Source organism: Epargyreus clarus, unplaced genomic scaffold, assembly GCF_041222505.1.
Source record: "Epargyreus clarus isolate Ecla_fem2 unplaced genomic scaffold, WU_Ecla_fem_2.2 ptg000021l, whole genome shotgun sequence".
Taxonomy (NCBI): domain Eukaryota; kingdom Metazoa; phylum Arthropoda; class Insecta; order Lepidoptera; family Hesperiidae; genus Epargyreus; species Epargyreus clarus.
In genome coordinates, this window is record NW_027332228.1 from 13,032,703 (window position 1) to 13,049,994 (window position 17,292).

The window sequence follows — 17,292 nt, forward strand, 5'->3', positions numbered from 1 at the left end:
TCTATCTGGGGTTGATTATAGATTCTCAGGTCGCAGTGGGCACTTATCACGTGGACTCCATGATAGTTTGCAACTTAAATGTTACTTATATGTCAATAACAATAATAATTATTAACTACAATAATTAATATAGTTTAAAAATTAAAAACCACGCTAAAATCGCACAAGATTTCTGACGATCATAATGAGGTGAATGGGATAAAATTATTCAAATCGTGTATTGTCATCGGTTCTTCATATGTATCCAATATTGTCAATTAATCGGACCGTTCATAGTGGGTAAAAATCGAGTTCAAAGATTCCGTTACATACATACATACAAGTCAAGCTAATGAAATAGTGGTAAAAAAGAACTAATTAGAAGTGAGATAGAAGAGCTAGTTAGGCTTATTTTATTTACGATCGAACGTAGTAATTAAATAAGACGTTAAAATTACACATCATTGCGTAAACAGAGTCATTTTGTTGCCCTATTGTAAGACTGTTATCGGACCTTGAGGTTATCTTTTGTATTTTTAATTCATCATACTTTTTGATTTGAGATTCAGTAGTTGCTAACAAAGTTAAATGACCGCTCTAAGACCGAAAATGTTAAAGGAAATTTATTTTGTTGTAAATGTCTAAAATGAAATACTTCACTAAAATACACATTTATTTTGGTGACGGGATTTTTCGGCATTTTATGCAGAGACATCAATTGATGTGGGATTTAAACTGAATTAAAACTCTCTCGTTCACGTATCTGTGCTACAAAGAGGACTTTAGGAACTTTAGGAGCGCTCCTGCGAGACTTACATTTGTCTCGGCTGCGGATTTACGGCTACACATGCCGCCGTTCTTTCCTATATCGCTGGCTGGACTTTGCTGGTTCGAGCTTCCACTCTTGTATTCTCTATTCCCCGTTTTAGTCGTCTCTTACGACAGGAGATGCTGTAGCTCTATTCGAGCTGCTGCTCGGGACCAGAAGGAAAAAATATAACCCTGTAAGGAAACAACCTAACCTTAACTCAGAGTACAGTAATTGTTAAAATGAGTGACCACTAAAATATATGAGCGTTCTGTTTTGGGCTGGCTTTAATCATACATTAATGCGTGCATCACCCACGTGGTGGATTATGACCTGAACCCGTCTACCTCTAAGAAGAGTCACGTGTCCAACAGTAAAGGATCGATGATTTTACAGGTGGGTTACTACCATCTGTTAAAACAATATTATTTTAAACATACTTTTACTTTTTTGCAGGAAATTTAACTTTTTAAGCAAAGTATGACAATTTCAGTTGGTTTTATACAGTGGATAAGCGAAAAATTAATAAGGGTTTAAGTTTGTTCAAATGTTGTATGACGGAATATTTTACTGTTTTAAGGAGGAAATAAAACTTTTCTGAACTATGATGATTTTTAAAATATCGTGGTAGGCCCCCAGACGTTCATGGGCGGCTGTAAAATCCCTTGCATCAGGTTTCAATTTGAATTTCATTGAAATATTTTTTGTAAAAATCTTGACTTGAACAGAATATTTATCTGAAAGTTTTATATAAGTACCTAAGATTGTTAGTTTCATGACCCCGGAGTGTAATATCGAAAGATAAGTCTGGGTCGGCGTGTGACCACTAACAATACACTCGTTAAGCTGTTACTCCGATCATCTGGGCGTTTATTCTCAGTGCATGACAAAATCTTAATGCATCTTGATATTTCGGAAGAGAGCGATAGAGGTATCATAAATACTAATCTTTTCACCCTTTTACCCGATTGTGGAAGCTATTGTTTTTTTAATAATTGTCTTATTTACAAATAGTATACCTGTACTCATAGATTAGTAAAGATTACTTACTCCTAACAAGAAAATGTACCCAGTTTTGAGAATTGAAATAGTTGCGTAAAAAAGTTTTGCCACGTCTCCGTGCTAAAATGTCCCTAAAATATTTGAAATAATTATTTATTTATTATGTAAATTGTACATTGTAATTGTAAATTACGCAGTATTAGTTATTTATTCGTAAATTTTCTCTAAAAATGTTTTTATTTGTCAAGAATTCAAAAAAAGAACTTACTATAATAAGCCTTTTGTGGCTTCATTCAATTTCAAGGCGGCGAAGTATCTTTACTAATCTATGCCTGTACTATATACCTATATATGCAGAGAAAATAAACTATGACATGCAGCGAGACTTATAGGTCTCATACTCCTTTAAGAACCATTGAGAACTCTCGGAAGAGATCATGTGCAATAAATACATATCTTTTTACACTTTTATAGACAAAGATGTGTACATACCAAAGAAGTACCTGATGCATAATGACTTATACTCGTATAAATTATAATGTAATTGTGTTGTTACGTACAAGAATATCGATGGGGTCGTAAATGGTCAGAGCTGGCAAGTTCCTATTATTTATTCACATTTTTTAACATCATTACATGATTACGAAGCGAGAAATAAAGAGGCATATAGATTTCTATTAGATGGATGCGCATATTTTACACATTACTATCTGACCCGGCAAACATTGGGTTGCCATATAAATAAAAAAATGTTAAGGGTAAACAACCCTTATCACTTAGGGGTATGAAAAATAGGTAGTAGCCGATTCTCAGACCTACTGAATATGTACCTATATAAAATTTAGTGAAAATCGATAAAGCCGATACGGAGGAGTATGGTAACTAACATTGTGACACGAGAATTTTATATATAAGATAAAGGATTTCTATTCATAGGACTAATTTATAATGCTATCGAGTTCCAATGTAGGAAAGATATTAGTGGCTACATACTATTGATGAACAAAATAAATAACAACTTGTAAGTTCCCCCCATAAGTCTATATAAAATGAATGCAATTAATTTAAATTTCCGCATGGCGGAGTTACCGTACCGGTCTGAAGCACAAAGGGTTTCGGGTTCGATCCCCGGCCAGACAGATATCTGCATGATGAAATTAGATATTCATTCTAAATCCGGGAGTTTGTATATTCATCTTCTTGTGTGTTCATAACATAGAAAAGAAATGGTTCATAACACCTAAGACGCAGGGCATCCTAGAATGGGTGTGTGAGTGTAGAAAGAGTCTTATAATAATTGCCCAAATGCTAATTGAACTCACACACGGAGGGTTCAGTATCACGAAATTTTCATTTGTTTTTATTCTTAGTAATATAGTGGTCACCGTTATATATACGCTGTAAAAATGTAAGTTTCTATCTGTTACGCTTCAATAGATAATGAAAAACGACGAAAAATAGCGGTTTCTTGTATGGCGACCACTGTTTAAATATATTTTTTAAATTTTTTTTTAGAATTCTTTTTTCCAGCGTCCACCGTTATACATACTCTGTAAAAATTTTGATTGTATATATATTACAGTTCCAGAGATATAGTCCCGTGACCGACGGACAGACAGCGGAGTTAGTAATAGGGTTCCGTTTTTATCCTTTGGTTACGAAACCCTAAAAATCATTATATGTACGGTTTATGGATATTTATGTAATGGGAGAAAACCCAATGATATTTTAATAAGAAAACGATATTTTCCTTCCTTCAGTGACAGGTTTTATAATGCCTGAATAACACTAGTAAGTAATAAAGATCACAGTAACTACTTCGCAGAGTCACTAATAAAATGAGTCAATTGCTTGAAGTACTGTTGGTCTACTTTACCTCCTCAGGAACAAAGTAACTTATTTATTTTATTTTATTTATTTATTAAACACCAACATAATATATGAGTAAAGCGTGAAATAATTAGAGAAACCACCATTACCCAGGAACAAAGTAACTTTATAAAAGGTACAAACTTAATATTCCAACCAAATTCATATAACGTAATTATTTATATTAAATATAATATGATTTTACAAGATAGTATTAGAGTATATTCCTTTGTTCTTGTAGTTTCTGTAGACTAGAATAGACCTATGGTATCCCCTGCCTGTCGTAAGAGGCGACTAAAAGGGGGCTTGTGGGGTCGCGGGCGACTAGAGTGCGCGAACATAGGTCTGTGGCGCGAACCGTCCAGCAAGCGACGCCGAGAAAGACGACGGTATGTGTGGGCACATACCGTTGTAACACCAGTTGCACGGGAGGAGAGTAAATGCCCTTCAGGGCAGAGCCCGACAGGGGCATCGCACTTGAAGAACTCCGGTTGTGTTTCATCGAAGATCCCGGAGTTCTCCACTAAGCGCTGAAGACGGCCACCGGGAGGGTTTTAGTTCGGTAAAAATCACACATAAATGTCACTCCCTACGGCGTCGGGTACCTTTTGAAGGTCCCCTTGTGAACAAGAAAATGGTATATTTCTGCATATTATACTAATTCTATCAATACAAAACTAGAGTAACATATAAATACTATTGTTATCATTGTTATTCATTAATTAGTGTAATTATTGTCTTATTTAAATAAGTAAATGAATGTGCCAAATCTGTTTTCTGAAGACCAATAATGATTAGTAAATAAACTCCTACTCGTAAACAGTCAACACAATATTTGATGACATACTTAATAGTTCATTGATTCAATTAGAAATATTATTGTTATTATTTTAAAACTAAATTTGATTTAGAGGGAGATTAGTGTAAAGCAAAACAAGTTTATGGGATTGTAACTGAAAATCAGAGCCATGACGCCGTTTACCTGCACGTGGCACATGCTGAGTTTGTCCCTTTTCGTGGTCGTTGCAACACATATTATTGTAATAATTGATTGTACATTTTATTGTCCTTTTGTTGTTGTTTTATTTTTTTCTTTTGTTTTTTGTTATTTTTTATTTTTTTTGTTTCTCTCTATTATAGTATCACATTTGTGTTGCAATTATCCGAATAAATGATTCTTTCTTTCTTTCTTTCTTTCTTTCTTTCTTTAATTAAATAGACAAACGCAATGCAAAAAATAGCACCTTATAACACTAGTGTTAAGCGTTACTTTTCTGGTTTGAATGATGTGAGGTTAAGAAGGCAGAAAGATCTACATGTGGAATTCCAACTTAGTTATTCGGAGACGCAACGATTTTTTTTATAATATACGAGTAGTAGACGTGCATTCAGGCCACCTAATAATAATTGGCTAGTGCCGCTCATGGACGTCTTCAATCAATCAAAGATAAGATTAGTTTCTACCTGAGGTCGACAACAGATGCGCCGCTACCCCTGAGGACTAAGCTGGAATGCCTCAGAAAAGTACATTTGCCTTACCACACCCTTCAAACTAGTACACAGCAGCGTTTAAGACTGTTATTAGATGTGGCGGTAATGCCGCCGGAGTCGAACCACAGAGGGTTATACCACCTTCAAAAACGGGTCACTGACCTTAAATAGGAGACCAATTCTAACTGGGGATGATCATAGATGTGACCATGGGCGATAGTAACCACTGACCATCGGGTGGGCTACATGCTCATGCAGTACTTAAATTTTTCAAAAAGTAGACGAATATGAAAAAAAAACCTTTCATATCATTATTACCCTTATACCATATGGGATATCGAAACTCCGTGCGATATAATATCGAATACAATCAGAATATGATGTAAGGTTAGGTTACACATACGATAAGAGGACGACAAAATAGCGAACGACTTTTCAACCATCAAAATTAATTAAAATCGATTTAAAAAAAATAAAAATCTGTAGCGATAGTGGCTACCCATTGTTGGGCGACTGACGTCTTACTGAAAGTCCTGGGTTCGTTGCTGCTTTAAACATAGTTTTTGTTGTTTAGAAATATCGGATTAATATATAAATAAACTTTTAAGAATTTTATGAAGGAGAAACGAAAAATTTGTTGAAAATCAAATATTATAAGGGAGAGGCACGTGTTGCGGTTTTACTCGTATAACTGCTGTTAAATTAGAAAGGACTTGAAAAAAAAGTAAAAAAACATAATCCTTCCTTGGCAGTCGGGTAAAAAGGAATTGGCTTGTTACGCTTTAGAATAAATAATATTTTTTCTAGTTGACTGGCACGGCCTGTGTTGGTGCGGTTGTGTTTCATTAGGTATAAATATTAATACACATTTTATAGGAGAATACTTTTTGGTCGCCACGCCACTCGTCTGACCTGACACGTTCTATGTCTGTAGATGTTAATGAACCCTTAAACTGTTTTGTCAGTATTGGTGTTATTTAGATAACACTAATAATGTGTAAACAATGCTTAATAGTCGTCCATTTGTAGTCAGCCTATCGCGATGAGCTATGACGCGTTTCCATACTGTATCACCACAGTCGATGTCTTTTGGTCGTTAGGAAGACGTTCGTGTGTCAGAGTGCTTATTGTGAGTCAACGGTGTCTTTTTGTATATATAGTGCGACTTGGCCGTGGCAATTCAGTTGTCAGTCAGACCTGGATTAGTAAACATCCCTGAAAAACTCAAAAACCAAACATGATCTGGAAGACAGTGTTCGTCGCGATTTTCGCTATGGGTAAGATTTTTTTTTATTTTGTTATCAATTTAACCTTTTCAGTGTTATCAATTGACAACACTTCGATAGGTTTTGTTGTGTTAAAATGATACAGTAACCGTAGAGGGGAATTGTGCCTGTAATAATACGAACTTTCTTAACTTTTAACTTCTCTTTCGTACTTACTACGATTATAATGTGATTATTGTGTATATCACTAGGTATATATACATCTACATAGATTGGACAGTGGGTGATGCATAAATTAGATGCTATTATTGATTAAGATTTGATTATTAATATAATTTTAGTGTTGTAAAGGATCTTTTGTAAAATTTGGTCCTCAAACATTAAATTTATCTAAGCGCCTAACTTTACATTAATTGCAGGAATTCCATGTAACATATTTGTGTAACTTGATACGCGTATGTTTTATAATTAAATTACTAATTATTTACGCTTTTATATTATACCTAATATTCTTAAAAATAGAGTAATTGTCTATGTAAAAGCGTCGAACATAAAGTAGTGTTAATTATATTTATTTATTAGCTTTGCCTAAGAATAAGAGTAAATTATTATAATATTCACCTGCTTTGATTCTGAATTTTAAATAAGTATTTTCTTACCTAAGAATGAACATATATAAATTTAAAATACATACATATTGCTGTTATTAAGTATTTAAGATGGCAACCATACGAGATAAATACAATTAATTTGCGAAGTAAGTAGGTACAAAACTCAGAAATCAAAACTTACCAATTATATGCCCGTGATTATTATAATTATGTTTCTAAAGTAGGTACTTAACTTTACTTTCCGATACTACCATTATTTATTGTTCTTGTTATTAATAATTAATCTATCCAATGTTTTCATACCAAGGATCGAATGTCAACTTCTACCTTCTACAAATTGTCAAATCGATATTTGGTGGTAAAAAGTAGCTAACGTTCGTTATTGAAATTTAATCTATTAAATTTTGGCCTGCCAAGAAAACCGAAATTGAAAATTTTTAGTGTGAAAAAATTGTCAAATGTTGGCAAGCCCTTCGCAGGCAAAACATTGCATAGATTTAATATTAATAATATGAATAAGCTTCTTAAGGATTTAATTTTTAGGAGCGTTAAGTTTATACTCAATATTTCTATTGATATAGTCATATTCATCCAAAAATAAGGATATACACATATCTTTGTCACACCAAATGAACTTTTGTTCCATAAATATGTAATCGATGTCCTACAAATTTAATACGATTACGGAGATATCTAATAATCCTGAAGCCATAAATTCGCTGCCCCATCAATCCTACCGATGATCTAGCATTCTTAACAGGATTAGTTCGATAAGCTACCTAAAACGAGAATAAGCTTGCTTACATCAAGTAACTACATAACAAGGCCTTAATCATTTTTTTTTTTCAAAAAAGTTGAAACGTTTTTTCGAAAAATCCTGTGAAGTCTATTAAATTTAGTTTATGCAGATTATAACCCTAAATACATTTACAAATTAATTGTATTTGGTAGATTTGGCTGCTAATAACTTATTTTGGCTATTATCAAAAAATATTGTTTAGCACATTTCTTGCGATTAATATTTTTTACAATTTGAATTAGAGGCACGAAGTAAAAGTACCTACGTATCAAAATTTAAAAATATGTATTTAAGTATTTATTCAAGTTCAGTGTACTTAATTTTATGTTATTCTTTATTCGTTAATTGCTCATTACCGTGTCATAACAGTCGATTATAGTAATGTACAGCTAACAGCATGTTCTTCCCGTTTATCCTTTAAAGAACAAATACGTAATCTGAGACCTTAAGATGTCACTCTTATAAGCTAGATGTTGAACAATGTTATGTGATCTAAGGCTAAGCTTACGACCGGTGATGCAACATACGAGTACGTGTGTTTTTCCTTTACCTGATTGAATACCTTAAGAAGATCAATATACGAATACACATTGGCATATACCTACTATTAGTTTTATTATAATTATAATTAAAATTAGAATAAATAGGTATTCGTTTTGATTTGTAGCCAGGTATTCGTTTTTATTTATAGCTTTGTCGATTTTTTAAAAGGAAGACCCCTAAATATATAAGAAAGTTTTACCCAGTTAACTCATCGGTGCCACTGAGCGCCCGTGAGGAGGATGTGGGACTTATGAGTTACAACCATGAGTGATTCCTCAACAAACATCCATTATAATATCTACAGAGATCTACTAGTCTGAGCTAACGCGCCGAAATATGTATTAAATTATACATTTTTTTTAAGATTATTATTTTTGTGCACGAATTTAGAAATATTCATAATTGTAATTTCAAATGTGTGTGCCGACGGCGTATCCATTTGTACGATTTTTTCGAAATTTTCAACGAATATCGATTATTTTGCATATATTCAGTTTTTGTAAACTTGTGTGACCCGACCCTACTTTGAGACAAAAATGAAAAAATCGAGTTACTATATTTTGGTATTAATAAGCATACGTCTTATCACTTAACTTCTTCATAATAACACTTAACTTCTTCATAATAACACTTAACTTCTTCATAATAACACTTTCCGTAGTTATTACATTGTCTGCGTACTTGCTCAGTACTGCTGCAAGTACTGGAATGGGCACTCAACTCGTCCCCTCTTCCTGTGCAATGCCCGGCTATTTACCAATTTACGTCCACACAATGACAGATACTGTTCACGGCTTTTAAACAGCTAGTTTGGGCTCATTTCTTCGAATTCGTAGGGAGCAATGAACGTTTACCCTTGATGTTAAGATACAATCTTTAATCTCATTTTATATGGTGGGTTATATAATTGTCAGTAATTTTTGTAGCGTATATTTCTAATCTATAGTAGTTGGATTTACTAAAATTGTAATATTGAAGTTTTCAACGGGTCAAAGGAATTTAGGCCATAGTCCACCGCGCTGGGCAAGTATGAGTTGGTAGACTTCACACACCCTTCAGAGCAAGTGATTATTAATTTCTAAAACGTACATATGTTTTGAAAAATCAGATTTGCATACCCGTGATTTGCACCCCAGACCCCTCAATGAAAAGCCGAATTTCTTAACCACGAGGCAATCACTTCGATGATATACGCTCGTTAATAATTAATTAACTATCTAATGCTTGCTACCACATATCGAAAAATATTTTCACCCTTCGTCAGTTATTAATAATCAAATTTTGGTCGTTGGTAGGTAAAAATCAGATTAATCGATTAACAAGAATGGGACTTATTTATAATTATTAAATTTCCATCTTTGACAAAAATTGGATCTAATTGGAAATTTGGTCGCTTTTTACATAATCTGTAGTAGGTATATTATATAATGATAATAAACTAAGTATAGAAAAGCTAATGTACGCATAAAATGTGCGTAAACAACTAAGAACACATAAAACCGAGTAATTAGTTAAATATCCGGAAGGTATTTAACTTTATAACCGTCATTTAAGGTTTTATTTGTTCTTCAAATCAGGAAGCTTGGAAGACTTGTAATAAAGATAAAGAAAGAAATTAGTGTAAGTTCGTAATAATAATATTTTTTTCAAACCTACACCACGCTAGAAAAATAACGTGTCAAATATTGCGAACTTTTACAAGTATGCCAAAATTAGCCAATTTGATTCCATAGATAAGTATGGTTGATGGAAGTAATTGAAGGAAGCCATTAAATGGCTCAAACGGCTGACACTTCTGTCAGCCATTAATGGCTGTCACGGTGTAATTTGCACCAATGCAACATACGCAGATAAGGGTGCAAAAACACGTAATGGAAGAAAAAGTGCGGAGAAATATAATTTCATTCGTAAATTATCTAAAAAATACATTTTTAATAATTTTCAAACACAATATCGATGACAGTGACAATTTCAATTTTCAAAACTAGTTACATTTTCTTGTTAGGAGTGAGTAATCTTTACTTATGCATGTTTGATTCAAACAGTCTTATCTAGGTAGGATAGTCCAATGGTTGAAGTTGGCCTCTCAATCGATAAGTGTAAGGTTCGATTCCCTGTCCAAACAAAAATCAGATTTTTTGAATGTATGTGTCCTTTAGAAATCAAATCACTGTCTGTAATGGTGAAGGAAAACATGGTGAAAATGACAGGTCTGGCGTCTGAGAATTCTTTAAAAAAAGTTTCCAGTGGTGTATGAAGTCTGTCAATTCGCACTTGGCTTGCGCGGTGGACAATGGCCTATTTTTTAATACTAGGAGACCCTTGCCTAGTAGAAGCGGGATGGGTTGATGACTTCTCCTAGCGACCTTAAGTTGCCCAAGATTTCGGCCTTTATACAGTTTGACATTAGCATTATCAATGTCAAATACAGAATTAAGGATACAGATACAGAAATATATAATGAATAAACGTTTCCACATCATTATCGCTATGATTGTTTGTTTCATGATAATAATTGTAACACTGTTTACTTGAAATAATGATTAGCTTAAGAGGTTATAAGGTCGTGATAAACCGTCACGTTTATTCGTGATAATTAATAATTACTGGAAACCGAAGATAAGCTTCTAACTATACGCAAATAGTTGGAAGTCTATGATAAAAACTTAGTTGATATCTTGTTTGGCATTCAAGAATATGCGGTAACACGACAACTTTTATATTTTAACGTTGTTTTTATAAAATGAGTGTGAGGTATATAAAGTAGTTGGGTAGTTAGGTCAGGTTACATAATAAGCAGTAGATAAAAATAAGATATGTCAGTAATTATGAACTTTAAGAAATTCAATGTTTCGTTGCCGATAGTTTAAAAATAAATGATCTGAATGAATACCATTTAAATTGATATTGAGCTAAATCTCGCCACATCTACCAATTCGCACTTGGCCAGCGCGGTGGACTATGGCCTAATCCATCTCATTCGGAGAGGAGACCCGTGCCCAGCAGTGGGACAGTAATGAGTTGATGATGACGATTGCGACGCCATACTCTTGTTTGTAGAGAGTTTGTTGTGTTGAGCTGAGAGGATTGGTGTTTAATAACTGTATGTAGGTAATAATTTTGGATGTAGCGGATACAAACATGATGCTGATCATTTATAAACAAATATTTTCCAGGTGTGCTGGCCGAGTACCAGGTGACCGATGAACAAAGGAATCAAGTAAAGGAAATGATCAAGCAGGCCTGCACCAAAAATGGCGCTGCGGACAAAGTTGGAGAAGTAGAGGTATTTATTTACCTTTTTAAGCTGTTCTTTAACTAGTTCGATTAGATATCGAGGGTAAAAATCTTGCAACTGAATTTGTAACCAGGAGACTCAAAGTAATAAATCTGAAATTTTGCTTTAACTTTGGATGACAATGCATGATAGGTTTCAGTGATGTTTTTAAGTCAAAGGCAAAAAGGCAAGCTTTAAGTCGCACAGGAGCGTGCAGTCAATCTGAAAGTAAGTGGCAAGTGCCTGCCATGGACATCTATAATCTATCTCAAATATGATTATGAAGTAAGTCATAGATGCTGCTACCCTTTAGGATGCTGTGACATCAGCATCTAAAGGTCTACATTGGAACGTCTCGGGTAGATTTCTACTTCTCTTACTACTTTATCAATTCATGCATGCGAGTGGGAAACGCGTGCGAGTTGTATTATTGCGTGATACGAAAAAGTCCTTTTGAACCTTATTCATATTCATATTCATACTCATTTATTTGCTTTTAAATGTGGTACAATGTGGGTTGGTAGGAGTATTACAATTTTTCTCACACTTAGCATCAGGGAAGCATGCAAAATTTTAAAATTTCATTATAATTATATTAATAATGATTACATTTCATTTAATTATACAATATAGATTATAGTGTTTACTTCATGAGAACAATTTAATTTACTTTATTTATTAACAACTTAATTTGAAAGCACTAAAATTAAGCATTACTTACTATTCTAATAGATACAAAAAAAAATTGAGTACAATTAATACGTAGGATCTTTAAATAATAAACATTGCTATTACTAATATACATTTTTTATTAATAGGAGAAAATCAAAGGTTTCGTCGAATGCGTGAAAAGTCTCTTCGATGCTGAAGTCGTCAAGAAGGAAATCGAGGACGCCAAGCCCAACGGCTCTCTGGATGAAGTATTCAAGAAGTAAGTTATTTCAATTCATTACTATTCTCAGCTCTCAGAATTTGAAGGTGATGAGAACCATTTGTTGACTCCGGGAGCCACACGACCGAACCTATTTCTGTCTAATAACAGCAGTGTTAAGCTCTGCTGTGTTCCGGTTAAACAAGTGTGTTTAGCAAGTATACTTATCTGAGGCGGTCTATCTTAGCCCTCAGGGGTAGGAACGCATTTGATGCCAGCATTAGGTGGGAATCTAATATCAACTGAGCTTAATTTCATAGGTAGCAATAGCCACCTACCATCAGATGTACTAAATGTGATTTGCTAGTTGAATAATTATTGTAAAAAATAAAGTGTTATTTAAATTTATTTTCTCATTTCCAGGTACTGTGCCAAGTCTCCCCAACTGAAGACCTGCATCCACTCCCTGACGTCCGGCGTCACCCCCTGCCTGGACTCGTCCGTTCGGGAGCACATCGGAGCCGCCGACAACGCCACCGATCAGCTCATCGACTTCATCTGTTACAAGGACGGAGACAGAATCGCTTGTAAGATAATATTGATTTACTCTGTAAAGTTGGTAGAATAAAAAGAGTTCGAAGAGAGGTGTACAATCAGCATACCTGTTTTTTATAATATAGGAGCAGACGGGCATGCAGTACAACTGATGGTAAGTGGCCACTGCCGCCCATGGTCATCCATGACCCCAGATAAGATTCCCATCCGAGGTCGGCCACAGATGCGCCTCTACCCCGGAGGGCAGAGTTGGAAGGGTTCGGAAAATTATGTTTCTCCCTTACCACACCCTTCAAACCAGAATACAGCAGAGCTTAACACTGCTGTTATTGGACATAAATGCGGCGGCGGTGCCGTTAGCAATGCTTAGATGTAGGCTGGCTTACAAAATATGAATTTAAGCATCTTAGTCTTTAGAAGAAGCAATTCATGTGTGGTTGACTTATAATGTGAAAGGTTGGTTATAGCAACTGCAATAAACCGTACAAGATTCAGGAGCAAATGAGATTGCAATCTACCTGATGTGTTCACTGCCACCCCTGGATATGTGTATTTGTCTAACCAATTAAAACAGTTTTTCCTTGAAGCAAATCACATATGTGTTGGTACTCCTAGGGGTTAAGGTGGTCACCTCATATGAAAGTCAGTCGTCATCCACTCCTTTCTACCGAAATGCAAAACTGCTTCACGTTAGAAATAGATGTGGCCTCATACCCGAAATCAAAACATATTAGCACTTCTAAATTCGAATCGCAGTAAATTGGTAGCGTCTGTCTACTCAAGTACTGATCCATATCTGTCCCAATGAGTATAGCACTATTTTCAAAAAGACAAATATGTAATCCATGTCAGAATCCTAATCGTTATGATTTTGCTCCAGTGTTCATCGCTGAGGGTGGCCCTGAGTGTTTCCAGGAGAAGGCTAACTCAATCCGGGAGTGCGGCATGAAATTCAAGGAGAGCGTAGGCTCAGTCGAGAATGCCAAGAGCCTGAGTTCTCAGGTAACAAATAGATAATTATTGCCTCATTCGGCATCGGTTGAATAACGCTTCACATATAGACATTTTTGGACGCGAATTTTATAAAGACGTAAAACGTAAGCAGTTTTTTGCTGATTCGACACTTTGTGACTGAGCGAGGTTCTACCTTCCTGGGCTAAGCATTTCAATATCAGTATAACAGAAACGAGATACGGTAACTTTGTGTTGCGGCCGTGTTGACAAAAAGTATGGCAACAATGTTTTTATATCGATATATTAGATGTCGTTGGATTCGTTTAAATTGTACGAGTCACATAGGCTACAACACATTCCTTTTTGGAGTTTTTGGAGTTTACTCCTTAAGAAACGATTTGAGTTATAAGGCCCGGTACGGAAATTTTATGAGGAGTAAAATCAAGTGTAACACGAAAAGTTGAGGCGTTACGTAGAAAGAGACAAACATATATATCCACACTTTACGCGCAACACCAGTGAAGTCACTGAATAGAAATGTCATAATTTTATTTTTTACAATAAAAATAATTAGCAATATATAAAACATTAAAACGTCATTATCTAATTTGTTTACATTTTTGCATAAATTAAGTTATAGGTTTGATCATTTATAAACACTGTGAAAAATATGAACATTGGCGCCATAATATGATTAACAATCTTTTATGAACGTTTTTAAAGAAGAGTAACATATAAAATCAGTAAGCAATTGAATAAGATATAATATTAGCAAAATAAGTTTTTAACATAAAGAGGCTTTTGTAATCTACTGATATATTAATTTAACTTATAAAAATGGATGCATTATTGATCAGCACCATCTATCAACGATAAACGGGCAAAATCAAAACAGTATTATTTAATATTTATTACAGAATTATTGCTAATGAATTATGTTCAAAATAAGTTATATAAAATTAGCAATACGTTTTAAATGAATTCTAGAATTATAAAACATTCAGAAACAATCCAAATTACATATAATAACATGTTTATTGAGTCTCATATAAATTGCATCCGTAAATTGCAACAAGGATATTTTATAGATGGCAAAGAAATTATAATTATTAAGTTTTAAGTTATAAAACGTTTAACATTGTTTTAAATATAAATAATTATATTATATTAAAATTTACTTTAATATAAACAATTATATTAAGTTACCATTATAATATTTGGAACCAAAATACATAGATTGATAAACTTGCAAACTTACAATTTATAAAACTTGCCACTAGATGGCGATATTATACCCATGCGCCCATATATACATCTATATACAACGTACATAAACAGCAACCTAACCATCAAGTTTTAATGTTTTGATTTTAAAGTTTTCTTGTACTTCTATGCATTGATACGTGTATTTTTATGTACTATTAAATAAATCATCAAGTGATTAAACTTGAAAAAATATTTGAAAATATGCAAGAAATTGATTTAGATGATAATGAAGAAGAATCCAAAAAACACATGGATGCGGTTAATTGGTAAGCTTATCGCTTACATTTATGAATAATATACATTTTAAATACGAACAGCTAGATCTTTTATTTAGTGTTTTTATTATTTATATTATTTTGTAACATACTTTATGTAATACGCATTATTGAAGTAATATAAATAATCCGAATAATTACAGATATATGTTTGTTTCTCTTATCATTTTAGCAGATGCGTTCATTTACCCTTTTTTTCTATTCGATTATATCATAATTATCGTTCGTAAGGAGTAAACTCCAATCGTGCGTCGTAGCTGAAACACGCACACTTTTTTTTTTTTAATTGCAGTAGTTGGATTTTTTTTGGGTAATTATGCAGTTTGGTTACTTTTGCGAAAATCAATGCAATATTTTTTTTTTAGCGTGTGTGGCTTCAATTAGTCACCATTGATGATATTCCGTCGGGGGAGACTAACATTGCATAATTACCTTTTTTTCACCCTTTTTAGTGATGACATACAAAAGTCTATATTAATATAATATAAAATTGTATAAACGTGATCATGAATAAAGGTAAGGTCTGGATTGAACCCACCCGCTCGCAGGGCGCTCCCGCGCCCTGCTCGCTTAGTTTTATATTGTCTTATATGTTCCAACCTAACCTAACCAATTCAATAGGAAATGTTAATCTCCCCCGACGGAATATCATCAATGGTGACTAATTGAAGCCACACATGCTAAAAAAAAAATTATTGCATTGATTTTCGCAAAAGTAACCAAACTGCATAATTACCTTTTTTGTAATAATTACTAGTAAAACAACATTAACAACTATTTTTAATAAGGTTTCCAGACAGCGATTATTATGATATAATAATATTTATAATGTTAAACAGGAGCAATGCAAGTTATTCGACGAACTCACCTCATGTGTGGTGAACGCCCTCGAGGGTTGCTCGACGCCAACCCCCGCCAACATGGCGGAATCCCTCTTCAGATACGTCCGCAACGGTACTCCATGCAAGAAGGTAATTATAATATCACTTTATAATGCAGACATGTTTTATGATTCGATGACGGGGATTGGAATTCGAGAAAACAATTTATATGCGTGCGCGCGACACGTCCGTCTCTCACCGCTACCGAAGTAGGACTGACTCGTGTCGACCGGCGGGTTGCAATCTCACATTTATACAAACGGGGGGTAGCTTATATCTTATTATATAAATGGTTATTATACCATATGAATAAAGTGTGATACAATATAAGACGCTGTCGTCAACCCTGTACTGTCCTACTACAGGACACGAGTCTCTCAAATAGGTATATAAAGCCTTGGACCAACATGCTAACCAAGTAGGTACGGATTGGTTAGATCTCACAAACCCTTAAAAACTGTTTTTGTTTAAAAAGGTCTCAAAATGTCATAGAGCCATTACGGTTATATTATACCAATTTATTGTTACATTTTGTAAGTATACATGAAATATGAAAAAGTATTCGCATTTCTCCGGGACGTCGTACGCGTAAATAAATAGAATGAAACACATTTGTAATTTGTAATGTAATGTCTATTGCAGAACTGATGTCTTCTGGGTGAAAGTTGAAAGTGAAGATCTGACTCAAGTGCCATTAAAATAATATGTATACAATAAATATATAAATGAATGGGTAGTGTTTTATTTTCCAACCGCCCCAATCCTACATGACGCTCCCACGGCACCGGGTACCTTTCGAAGCTTTTCCTCTCATTAACAAAGGCAAAACGTTTCACAGATTCATTGTTAATAACAGACGTAAAAAAAAGTTCAATACATTACTTC

General features: G+C 34.1%; 1 protein-coding gene across 1 annotated transcript; it reads left to right on the top strand.

The window, feature by feature from the left end:
- The first annotated feature begins 6,261 nt into the window (after positions 1 to 6,261).
- On the top strand, positions 6,262 to 17,137 carry LOC140750948 (27 kDa hemolymph protein-like). Its single transcript, XM_073084709.1, has 7 exons — positions 6,262 to 6,426; positions 11,505 to 11,614; positions 12,424 to 12,536; positions 12,900 to 13,063; positions 13,912 to 14,033; positions 16,366 to 16,497; positions 17,050 to 17,137. Exons 1-7 carry the CDS (start codon positions 6,387 to 6,389, stop codon positions 17,053 to 17,055), a joined length of 687 nt encoding a protein of 228 aa, XP_072940810.1. The 5' UTR covers positions 6,262 to 6,386; the 3' UTR covers positions 17,056 to 17,137.
- The last annotated feature ends 155 nt before the right edge of the window (positions 17,138 to 17,292 follow it).

What these genes read in the sequence shown, in the direction of transcription:
- LOC140750948 (XM_073084709.1), top strand. Translation starts at nt 6,387, where the DNA reads ATGATCTGGAAGACAGTGTTCGTCGCGATTTTCGCTATGG. An exon ending in CGTCGCGATTTTCGCTATGG is followed by an intron (nt 6,427 to 11,504) that starts GTAAGATTTTTT and finishes AATATTTTCCAG; the next exon opens with GTGTGCTGGCCGAGTACCAG. An exon ending in CTGGATGAAGTATTCAAGAA is followed by an intron (nt 12,537 to 12,899) that starts GTAAGTTATTTC and finishes TCTCATTTCCAG; the next exon opens with GTACTGTGCCAAGTCTCCCC.